General features: G+C 38.7%; 1 protein-coding gene across 2 annotated transcripts in view; it reads left to right on the top strand.

Moving 5' to 3' along the window:
- The first annotated feature begins 1,136 nt into the window (after positions 1-1,136).
- LNPK (lunapark, ER junction formation factor) overlaps positions 1,137-12,928 on the top strand; it is a 30,176-nt gene continuing 18,384 nt past the window's right edge. The window contains exons 1-5 of one of the 2 annotated variants that reach the window (XM_053471356.1): positions 1,137-1,229; positions 9,100-9,127; positions 10,034-10,075; positions 10,763-10,950; positions 12,354-12,412. In XM_053471356.1, coding sequence (XP_053327331.1) covers positions 9,101-9,127; positions 10,034-10,075; positions 10,763-10,950; positions 12,354-12,412 — 316 coding nt within the window. In that variant the 5' untranslated portion in view covers positions 1,137-1,229; position 9,100. Of the gene's footprint in view, positions 1,230-1,260; positions 1,485-9,099; positions 9,128-10,033; positions 10,076-10,762; positions 10,951-12,353; positions 12,413-12,928 lie in introns of those variants that run through there. The other variant, XM_053471357.1, reaches the window with a different exon arrangement.

Here is a 12,928-nt window from a genome sequence, read left to right as displayed (position 1 = left end):
TCAAATTAAATAGGGAAGGAGTGGGGAGCAGGAACCGGGTCAAAATTCTTCATACAGGGCTGGTCAGACTTGGACCAGTCCACTCTTGGAGATGGGAGAGCAGTGGGGTCACAAAACACAATGTTATGTAACCAGTGGTAAAAGCCTGCCTCCTTGCACAGTGTTAGAGCACCCTTAAGGAAGAGGTCCAGACAAGGTAATGGTGTGACAGAGGAGTAAGGTATGATAAAAGGCAGACTCTGTTTCAGAGTGTGTACCAGGTCCCTACTCCCGATGACGAGGCAGCTCTGGCACTTTAAGGCCAGTGGCCGATGGCTGTATATGTGCAGCTGCACACTAAGTTTTTTGTACATATCGTTGTCAGCCGCACACTGCTGCACTAAATCCGCTGCTGGGGCAGGTGAGTGTGGCATGCTGTTGTCTATATACGTGTTAAATGCGTTACAGCCATACCTGGGAACTTCTGGGCTCCAGCTACCCGGAGCCTCCCTTGCGGGACGCGGCCAGGACTGCACACTGACTTCAGCGGGCGGGAAACACTCCCATTTAAAGAATTTCAAGACCCCGCTCCCCGGAGGATTCAGGTCTCGCCCCGGAGAATCTGCACTCACCCGGCAATCTCCGGGTCGAACCCGGAGAGTTCCCAGGAATGGTTATGGAGAGTTCCCAGGAATGGTTATAGCGAGTGTGGCTGTGTGTGCACTAATATGTAAGGTAAGGGGGGGGGGCAAGAACCCTGAGGGTCCACTAAGCTGTACAGAAGGGCCCAGCCCTCCCCTTGTGGAGGTCTTAAATACATCTGTGAATGTATTCTTTTCTGCCCTCATGTCTTGAAAACGAATGTGTCTCTAATTCCTTCTTGTCCATGTTGGCAGAATAAAATGCGCCACCTTCTGCTAAACACCCCATCTTCTTTTGGAACAATACTGCTCTAAAGACCCCATCCGCAAAGCGGAGACCAGCGCGTACTTCTTCCTCCTCTCTCTCCCTTATAACCCTTGCGACTCTCCCGCCTCTTTCAAAACGCCACGTCAGTCACAGCCCAGAGCGCACGAATGACGCCAGAGCACGGAGGATTCTGATTAGTCACTCGTTTAAACCCGGTGAGCTTCTCGTGACGCAACCCTGGTCACGGTGGGCGGGGCCGATCGGTCGGTGAGAGGCTGTAGTAATAGTAGCGAGCGAAGGAGTTAGAGAGGCGCTGCTTGTGTGAGCCGTGCCCGCTGCAGGTAATCCCCGCTCCATGCAGAGGCGGAGGGAGCAGGCCCGGGCGGGGGTATAGGGGCGTGAACAGCTCACAGGACATTATTACTAAACCGTACACACGGAGATCCCCGGACAGCGGCCTGTCATATAGGCTCATGCCCTTAGTCACTAAGGCGAGCTGTCATTCAGCGAGGTTCAGGTGAATACTTTTGAGGGGGGCAGTTTAAAGCTTGTGTCACTCACCTGTCTGTAGTTGAAGGCTGACTACATCATTTAGGGTAAGGAGGCTCTGTAAAGCATGATTGTGTGACTGGTACCATGCAACTTACGTTGAATTGTAGATCATCATAATGACTGGCTGCTGGTGCTGGGAGTTGTTTTCTCATCAGTATGGAAAGGCTGCGGGCAACACATCTTATCTGTCAACCCACTAACAAAATCAGCTAGTCAGCAATGTTGGGCATTAAGTACTTTATCCCCTATTGCTACAGGAGGTGACAGATTGTGCTCTTAGGGCCTGTGTCATGTGCAGATATGCTTTATAGATGCCACTTATTAATATATACTCCCAGCAGTACGATACCGTGCATTGTCTTTCACAGTTGTTAAACTTGTGAGTTTTTACAATAAACTCCAATAGTATACTGAAAGATACCCCCCCCCCTTAAATGAATAATCATGTTGGTTCGCAAAGTGCTTAGATTCCCTGGCATGTAATAAAGACAAATATATGCCAAGGTGCCTTTGCAAAGTTTGAGCATATCTTCTTAGAGCATCCCCGTTGCCCTCTAAATATTGGTTGCGTTGTGTACCATTCCTAAAAATCCTTTTGTTTGGCACAGTTTAGTGAATGGTGTCTCTTTTCCATCCTTATCTGTCACATAGCCAGCGAAGTAAGGTCAGGACGCTAAAAATAGTTCCGCTGCACTGGGAAAGTATATAGTTTTGGCAAATATATTCCAAGTTATCATGAGTTTATAATAGCGCAACCCATCTGTTTATGACTTTTGATGAGTGTGATTGTAGCGTGCATTCCTACGAAGTGCGCAGATTAGAAACCTTTTATCTTGGCTTTACGTGATTGTCTCAGTTTGTAACGCTCATGTTAGTCTTTACTGAATTCTGCAGCAATACCAACGAGGATTTATTTGGTAGTTCAGCATATGAGCTAGAACAGCATCCAAATATTAATTTACAAATTATTTTTCTGTATTTTTGTCTTGTGTTCAAAAAATTACAATTGTGTTGATACACATTACAAGATGTGCATCAACGTCCTTATGCCATTATTGAGTAGGTTAGTTTACGGTTTATAGTACTCAACGATTATTTTGCGTTTATTAAGTTTTACTCCTTTACTGTTTTCAGTGAAATTGGGCTTAGCATTACAATAGTAGCAATAGCATTGTTAGATGGCGATGTGTCTTTTAGAACTGAGTCCTTGAGTGAACTGTTCCTATTGGTCGAAATCTGGGGACTTCCCCAGCCAATGAGTTGCTGCGGATATTCAGAAAGAGCTCTGTTTCTTCAGTTTGTTGTTAAATGTTATGCATGATGAGTGGTCACAAGTGGTGACAGGCTGTCAAAACTGTAGTGAAGGGATAGTTTATTAAAAGGTAAATATTAATAGAATGGGTTGGTCATCCCATACTCACATCTTATTAGGGCAGGTAAAGTGTCTGGTCTGCAGACTGTGTTTATACGTATATGAACTTCCAGCAATGTACGGTTGGGCCTTACCGGGCTTCGATTCTTGTTGGGACGTCTAACAGATTTCCAGGCTGATATGTAATATGTTGTTTTATTATATAGTCTTTTGAGCAATTCTACAATTCCAGAGGCTAGAGCGTAAGCAGTATGGTTCTGTGCAGAAACGTTGTATATGTTAAGAATGGAGATGTGATTGGCTGGTTTATTTCAACTCTAAATGGGCATTTTCAGAGGCTGGAAATGACATTGCTCTATCATACAAGGGGTGTTTATTTGCTGCAGAATACACTGATAAAAAAAAAAATACCATATGAAATATCTTACAAGAAAGGATGACATCGCCTTTTATAATGCATAGTTAATGGAATGGGGTGTAATATTTGCATTCTTTGAACTTTCAGAAGCCCGGTAAGTTGCGTAAGAGAGGCCATTCATACTAAGGTGATACCATGTTGCTATAGATCTGGTACTTGTTAAAAACTGGCACAATAAATGGGGGCGAATGTTTCTTATCTTCTTTAAAATTCTATGTGCTTCCCCAAATGGCCAATTTTGGGGCCATTTGTTAACAGAAGTGGCATGTATGGCATTTGTTAATATGTAAAATATCAGATGAAGTGTTTTGTTAATGTTGGTTAGTGCTTCTACTTTTTTATTTAAAGCATAGTGAAGTATAAATGCCCTCATAAGATTGCAAGGCATAATATAAGGAAAAAATCATTGCGTTTTAGATCCCTGCCAGGGGATATACTGTCTGTTGCCTCTGGCCTTGTACTTTATTGGAACTTATCTACAAGTACAAGTTTTTTTTATTTTAGCTGTGCTTTGCCAATGGCAGGTTCTGGATGTCCTATAGCGAATAATGTTGTGCTGTTCATAGGTACAGAACAAAAAAATTGAAAGTATTATGTTAAAAGTGGTTCTGGTACATGAACTCTTTTTGTGGCAAGGGTTATATTTTAACTTTGTGGCAACCACATTCTTAGATTGTTGTATTCCAAATAAATGTATACTCGTTGTTTAGTTCTTTATGTACTGGAACTTTACTGAAGTGCAATTTTCTTGTCTGTGACACTCAGCTATAAAGATTTAAATGTGTGTTGAGGAAGGGAACGCTTCCATTCCAACTTGCTTAGATGCACGCCATAAAGTGCATTCAATTTTAAGGATCTACTTTTAAAGTATCTTTCCATTATGCCCTTTAGGACCGGGACTATTTTACACTACAGGACCACAGCAAGTTTAATGTTTTTGATGGGTTTTTGTTTCAACTGTCCATGATTATCTTTTTGAATACCCACACAACTTATATTGTGTTTTTTTTTTTTAGCACAAGCAGGACTTTCTTTTATACGCGTAAGATATTATTTTGAGTTAAAAATGTAAGAAATGAGAGAAGAATGGAAAACACTTTTTATTAGTTTTAGATGAGTCTGTGTGTAAATATATATAATTTTACACACAGACTCAGCCACAACATTATGACCACTGACAAGTGAAGTGAATAACACCGATATTCTGGTTATCATGGCACCTGTCAGTGGGTAGAGGCTGTATTAGGCAGCAAGTGAACATTTCGTCATCAAAGCTGATGTGTTAGAAGCAGAAAAAATGGGCAAGCGAAAGGATCTGAGTGACTTTGACAAAGGCCAGATTGTGATAGCAAGATGACTATGTCAGAGCATCTCCAAATCCTCAGCTCTTGTGAGGTGTTCCCAGTCTGCAGTGTTCGGTACCTATCAAATGTGGTCGAAGGATGGAAAAGCAGTGAACCGGCAACAGCGTCATGGGCAGCCAAGGCTCATTGATGCACGTGGGGGGCGAAGGCTGGTCCATGTGGTCATATCCAACGACGAGCTACTGCAGTTCAGATTGCTGAGAAAGTTAACATTGGTTCTGATATAAAGTTGTCAGAACACACAGTACATTGCATCAGGGTGCCCATGCTGACCTCTGTCCACTGCCAAAAGATTGGGCACGTGAGCAGAAGAACTAGACCACGGAGCAATGGAAGAGGGTGGCCTGGTCTGATGAATCACATTTCTTTTACATCACATGGATGGCTGGGGCGTCGCTTATTTGGATGGCACCATCCATGGAGGCCCACCTCGCAACTTACAGGACTGAAGGATCTGCTGCTAACGTCTTGGTGCCAGATACCACGGCACACCTTCAGAGGTCTAGTGGAGTCAATGGTTTTTAATTTTTTTATATGCTTTGTGACCAAGGCTGTTTTAACACTTTTGTGGTAATCATGTTTAGCTGTAATTTTCTCCTCTGTCGAGACATTTCAGCGGCACCATTGAAGCATAGACATACAGTAAATGGTGGAATTTGCCGCCTGGGGCAGAAGTCACTCAGGGCCTCAGCTGCCAATCTCTGTGTTGCTGAATGCCTCGACATCAAGGCATTACAGCAACACTGTTTCAGTAAAGAAAGCGATCATAGATCACTTTCTAAGCTTCTTTAATGCCATAATGTAACCGGCACGTCATTGGTCATTAACTGACTGTTTTTGTGTGACGTACCTGGCATGTCACTAGTGGTTAAGGGGTTAAACGGGTTTGCAGATTTTTTCCATGGATTCAAAAGATGCCACTTTGACTGTCTATAATCACATTTGGTCGTTTCTACTATAAGATCAAGTGCAATTCTATTTTGAGACTGGCAACTGGGTTACACTGTTACTATTTTTATGTGTTCAAAAATAGTATATGGTGCCTTGCAAAAGTATTCATTCCCCTTGGCAATATTCCTATTTTGTTGCATTATAACCTGGAATTAAAATGGATTTGTTGGGGGTCTGTCTCATTTGATTTACGCAACATGCCCACCACTTTGAAGATGCTAAATATTTTTTATTGTCAAACAAACAAAAAAAGAAGACAAACTTGAGCATGCATAACTCTTCACCTCCCCAAAGTCAATACTTTGAAGCATTTACAGCAGCAATTCTCTTGGGGTACGTCTCTATAAGCTCATCAAGCCACTGGGATTTTTGCCCGTTCTTCAAGGCAAAACTGCTGCAGCTCCATTAAGTTGGATGGGTTCCACTGGTTTACAGCAATCTTTAAATCATACCACAGATTCTCAATTGGATTGAGGTCTGGGCTTTGACTAGGCAGTTTCATGACACTTGTGTCGCTTTAGCAGAATGCTTAGGGTCATTGTCTTTCTGCATTGTCCCAATCTCGTTCCATTGGAAGACTGAAATGGATTTTACTCAAGAATGTCCCTGTATTTAGCTTCAGCCATCATTACTTCAAACTGAAGTTTCCCGGGCCCTGCCGATAAAAACCATCCCACTAGAATGATACTACCACAATGATTAACTGTGGGGATGCTGTTCTTGGTGTTATGAGAGGTGTTGGTTTTGCACCAGACGTAGGACTTGGCCAAAAAGCTACATTTGAGTCTCATTTGACCAGAGTACCCTTTTCCATATGTTTGGGGAGTCTCCCCTTAGGCTCATTATTTTTTTTCTTTAATAAATGGCTTTTTTTTTTTTTCTGGCCACTCTTCTGTAAAGCCCATATCTTTTGAGCTCTGTGGGTTGTTCACAGTTTTGGATATTATTTTATAGCTCAATCCAGATCTGTACTCGTACACAACTTTGTCCCTGACCTGTTCGGAGAGCTCCTTGGTCATCATGGTGCCGTTTGCTTGGTGGTGTCCCTTGCTCAGTGCGGCCTTTCAGAACAGGTGTGTGTGTGTGTGTGTGTGTGTGTATATGCGATACGATTATACATATATAGATATTTCCTCATGTATAATACGCACCTTTTTTAGAAAAATTTGGGTCTAAAAACTGAGTGCGTCTTATACAGTGGTGGTAGATTTTGTAAAAAAAATATTTTACCGGAAAGGGGACTTGCTGCTTACCTATGTGTTGCGCAGCAGCATCTCTTGATCCGTCGAGGCAACACAGGAACCCAGTGGAGTCACGTGAATGTACATCACATCACATGACTCCCCTCCATTCCTGTTTGAGCAATGGAAAGGGAAACAGCGGCCCCCACGGAAGTCTGCGTGCGGCACCAGAAGATCTGCAGTTCATGTAAGGGTGGGGGAGTAAATGAATGAATATATATATATGTGTGTGTGTGATAGCATGGATGTGTGTGTTGGGGGCATAGGGAGGCTGAAAGCGATGTGCATATACTGGCTGCCTGAGCATGATAGGAGTGTGATTGCTAACAATTGCTAGCAGCTAACGCCAATCACTCTCCTATCATGCCCAGGCAGGCAGTTCAATAACTTTATGTAATATATTTTTTTTCAAATTTGCGGCCCCAAAATTAAGATGCGTCTTATACATGGGAAAATACTGTGTGTGTGTGTGTGTGTGTGTGTGTGTATGTGTGTGTGTATATAAATAAGATCTGGTACAACCAATTACCTTAAGAAGTCACATACTTTGTTAAATAAAGTCCCTTTGTGCGCAGTCTAAGTGTCACATGAATCAGATGTGTAATATATACATATATATATATATATACATATATATATATATATATATATATATATATATATATGTATATGTGTGTGTGTATATGTATATGTATATATATATATATATATATGTATATGTATATATGTATATATATATATTTATATTACACATCTGATTCATGTGACACTTAGACTGCGCACAAAGGGACTTTATTTAACGAAGTATGTGACTTCTTAAGGTAATTGGTTGTACCAGATCTTATTTATAGGCTTTGTAGCAAAGGGGCTGTTTTAACTCTTCTTGTGTTTGAAACAAAGCAGTTTTTCTCACATTTATTTGTAAAATACTTGATGCACCTATAAAGTTAATGACCTGCTAAATATATTCTACGATCTGTGCAGTGTTTAGACATACCCAAAGTGTATGTTTTTTTTTAATTTTTGCATGTTCTAAAGCAATTAATACAAGTATCTATTTTTTTTCCTTTCAAATCTGGCAATCTTTTCCCCGTGTCCTATTTGAGATATCTTTAAAGCCGGTCAGTTCAATTTACGCCCTTCAAACCATATATTTTTAAAATACTAGACACCTCATATTTTCAAATGATGGCACTTTCCATGTTCTAATTTTACTATTGGCCTTTGTCAAACTTTGCTTTAGTAATTTATTTTGTGTCTCTTTTTTCACACAAGTTGTACAAGTTGTACATTTATAACTCTTTGTATGTGTAAATGTTGTGATGACTTACAAAACTAAAAGTGATAGTTACATCCATGAAACCAACTGGCTATTTAGAGATTGCAATTTAGAGAGTGCAATTTAACTGTTTCGATGCCTGAAAGGAATGAAGCTGCTTTGAATCATGTCAGAAGTAATGCTTAATCTTCCATTGTATTTTTAGAGGTACTTCAGTGGTACTACAATTAAGTGCAGAAATATCATATAATCTATAGGTCATTTCTCTACTTTTACACATACAAATATGTGAATGCAAATAAAGCTGATATGGAGCTCAGACTGTAGTATAACAATATAAAAGAGACATATAACTTTCTCTTTTAACTCTGGAGCTGCACCTTTGATGTAATGTGACTTCATCACACTCCAGCACACCAGACTGATCTGTGTAGAGTTTTATATGCTTCATTGGGAATTTAAAGAGGTTTATGCTGCCTTAATTACTTAAGTGGATGTGCTGCTGAACATGTGCAATACATTTTCATACTAATGCTTCAGGAGAGGCAGCTAAAGGAGAAGGAAAATGAGACACAATTCTAGTAACAATGCATCCTCCAGTTCACATTAGGTAAAATGCACTCAGATCCATGCAACTCCAACAGACATTAAAAATTTAAATACTGTTTAGAAAAGAAAGAGACTAGACTTTTTTTTTTTCCTCTTCAAGAAATGTGTTCATTTTAGTCTGTATATCCTAGCATTTATGTATATCCGAGCTTTCATTGTTGATCGTTCTTGTGCTGCAAGTGACGTGAAACATTAAATGACTATACGATTGTGTGCTCATGGTTAAGAATGAAGAATGCTTAGACAGGGTATATATTAAATGTAATTATTGGGTTTGGGCTGAGAAACTTTTATGTGCAATGCCATCTTTTTAGACTTATTCATTGCTTATTTTTTATTTTTACTTGAAGCATGCAAATAATGCTGTAATTTGTCTATTTACAGCAAAAAGCATACACCAATTTACATACAACTTGTTTCTACAGAATGGGAGCACTCCTTTCCAGGTGGAGGGTAAGTGTGCATGTGCATATGTGTATATATAATGTGCGTGTATATAAATGTTTAGTTTTATTTGCCTTTTAATATTCAAAGACCCATTTAAAAAACAAGCTCATTGTTGATCTTTGGGAATGGAGACAGGCTATTTTTCTTGACCAGAAAAACAATTCTGAAGATAATCTAGAAAACTATTTTTGGGAACAAAATGAGTTGTTGACAGAGGAGTCTATTCACTAAAGGGAGAGTTGACATCAGAGTTGTGATTTAAACTACTTTGCTTTACTCTGCATTATGAATGCCCAACCCCAGTTAGCTGCAGGTAAAGCTTGGCTAAGACTACTTCACTGTTAAACTATGGATTTTTTTGTCACATGTTGCATTATGCGCTTTGCACTGTTTTCTAGCTGGACAAGCTTTGCCAGTGTTTGCCCTTCCTAATGAAGTGGTGGCGTGGAAACCACAACTCTTATTTAGTGAATAAACCATAGGAAGATTACTCTGAGGTGGTCCATTATGGAAATGTAAGAGAGTGCATATTATCTGCAGAGCAAGAAACTTCAGAGCAAGTTCCGCTGCTGCGTTTTTTCCCTTACCTTTTTTTTTCAGCCAGCTGGAAGATAACATTTATCCATGCTGTCCAGCTGAATTCAAGCTGAGTCTCCACTAATTGTAATGACCAACTTGGGGACACTTGCAGTTTTCCCAGAACAAATCTACCTTTTTATGAGTGAAAATAAACTAAGCATTAATTGTATAACTCTTTACTTCCCTTAAATTCATAGCAAACAGATCTAGAAATCAGTGGTGTTTATCTACTATACCCTGGAATGTAGCTTCAGGGCACACTAAGATTAATTTTCCAAGAAGAATTTGTCCTGCGAATAACAAACTGTTAAATGTTTTCTTTTTTACCTATAGGCAAAGCCCACTACTGTTGAAATATTGGAGAAAATGGAAAAGGTATTCTTTATTTTATGTATTCAATACCAGTGTATGTTGGTGAGAACGCACTCCCTAAAAAGACCATGCTTCATTATTTCTTCAACATTTATACTGGCCCAGTCCCCTAGAGTCGGATCGTAAATATTTACTCAATAGCTTATGCATCAGCTTAACATGGACATTATTGACTAATAACTAAACTGGGCTGGAGAAGGACAGGTAGTTCATGCATCTTTCAAGTCACCGCTTCAGCTTGTTGGTTTATTTTAATAAACAATGTATTCTCATATACAAAACAATAAACATATCTATATAAACGATATATTTGTGTCTTTGTATATATATTCTGCTGTTAGTACCCCTAATTCATTTTATTTTTGCTATGGTTTCTATGTTAGAGAATAGCATATAATGGATTTTTTTGGAAAATTAGATGCTTGTGAAATGTTCCTCTTCTTACAAGTGTGGCCATATACCTTTTTAGTAAAGTAATTTCTGAGTAATATTTTGATTGCAGGCTTTATAATTCTGTTAAATTGAACGTTGTACCCCCAGTTATTGAATTGCCCAAATTTATACAAAAACATATAATATTTGGTAAAATAGACAAATGGAGGCTGTGCATTTTTTCCGTAGATTGCAATTACGTTAAGATTTATTGTTTTTTACTGTTACGTTTCCTATGTTTTTCCTAATTCTCTGTAGGATATTCAGTGTTTAGAGGAATTTCGCGATAAAAATCAGAAACTGCGGAAGATTTGGGTTGGAAGATTGCTCATCTACTCCTCGATCCTCTACCTGTTTACATGTTTCGTTGTTTATTTGTGGTACATTCCTGATGGACTCACAGCAAAACTTTTGATAATCTTCCCATTTTTGTTGTTTCCAGTACTGTAAGTCCCCCCATATCTTCTAGTACATTTGCAAGATGTTTTGTAAATCAGAAACATTTGTTAAATGATCTTTTGACATTGCCAACGCCACCTGTTTTGTTGCGATTTTTAAAACTGCACTGTATGAATGATTTAACCTAGAAGCTCTTACTCAAAAAAAAAACAAAAAAAACCAGTAATTGTTTCTGATTAAATAATGGTAGGCAGAGCTTACTGATTCTGATCCACTCAGGGTGCTAGTTTGTATGAGGAAGGATAGGAGTTTGAGGCATGAAGAGAGCTTGCTTGAGGATTGCGTTGATCAAAGGTTTTAAATCAAATGCTGGTGAAAAATAAATGGAATCTACTTTATTTGCATTAGTTTTTCTAAATGCCATATGTAATTTTAAGGTATGACACATCTGTGAATGGGATAAGCATTACCAGCGTTAAAGAGACAATAAAACATAATCTAATCTAATAACCTTCAAATATAATGCCATTGCTGCGAATAGAAGCTATGCCTTAGTGGATGTGTCATCCAAATTATGTGATTACATGGCCACAAAGTAAAACTTCCAAAAACTATCATCACACGCTCTTATGCTGGTTGTTAATGCAACTAATTAAGGCTCCTAAAATCTAATTCAACGAAAGATGCATTTCTTTTCTTGCAGATAACCTATTTGTTGGTTTAATTATACAGACCAAAATACTGGAATGTGCAAGGTTACCGTATATAAGATGAATATATAAGCTTCGTCTTTATTTGGAGTGTGTTGTAAATAACATATATATATATATATATATATATATATATATATATATATATATATAATATAAACACATCCATATCTGAACTCTTATAGATGGTCTACAACCTCCCTGTATGCTACAATTTCCATAACAGACTAATAATGCTTTGACTGCTTGGTATAGAAAGAAGTAACTGTGGACGCCAAGAAAATGCAAGAGCTCACAAGTATATAACATGATAGCAACTTGGCTAATAAAGTTATGCAAGATATTATCAGTAGTGCAGGGAGGGCCTATGGGCAGGAATGGTAGTATCTTAATTGTTTACTAATAAATGTCACACTATGGAGGTTATGTCACTGCTTTGTATAGGGCATGGGATAATTTGAGAGAGCAAAGGACAAAATCAATTAAAAAATTTTTTAATGATGGGCATATATGTTCGTATACTACGTCAGGGATCATGTGTAAATATTATGAATGCCATGTGAATTATAACACACACAGTTGTTGTGAGATGCATATATATTTCATTGGTGGACTAAACATGAGCAAGTCCATGTCAGAATACATATGACTCTCAAATGAAGAATACTACATAAGAGGCATTTGAGTTGGCTTGTATTTTTCAATTGGCTGATAACGTTTCTTGTCCCACCCCTCAACAGAATATGGTTTGTAAGGACGCTACTTATTGTGTGGTTTGGACGAAGGATGGAGAGAAACAGTAAGTGTTTCTGCACTGTACAAGCACAGTGTATTATGTGTGTATATTGAGATACGAATTCTGTAATGTTAATATAATATCACAGTTGCATATCCTCATGAATTCGTTTGACCCGCTTCCCTTGGGTTTTACTAAATGTAAGCTTCTGTTAAAATCTATTTGCACACATTTACAATCAATGTGTTTTGTTGATCTTCATAGCACAGTTTTCTGGTACATCTCATAAATCTGCCCAAAAAAGCTTTCTGTGACATTGTATGGAATATGTACCCGATAGTTGCACCCTATTCTTCTCAGGGAGAAAAAAAACATCCAAGAATGGCCCTCTGTCTAGAGAATGTTTAAACTCAGAGCATGTGCAGAAATGTGCTTCCTGGTTTGAGAAAACATGAATTGATTTGAATGCAATAAAATGCATTGGAGTCTGTGCAAAAAAAGGACTGCAATATGCAATGAAAGAAATTACTTTGGACTGTTCCTTTAAATGGCATATAAGCATCTTTTTATCTTGGAATA

The sequence above is a fragment of the Spea bombifrons genome, chromosome 7, assembly GCF_027358695.1.
Source record: "Spea bombifrons isolate aSpeBom1 chromosome 7, aSpeBom1.2.pri, whole genome shotgun sequence".
NCBI lineage: Eukaryota > Metazoa > Chordata > Amphibia > Anura > Pelobatidae > Spea > Spea bombifrons.
Note: the sequence above shows the minus strand (reverse complement) of the source record. Positions and strands in the feature narration are given on the sequence as shown.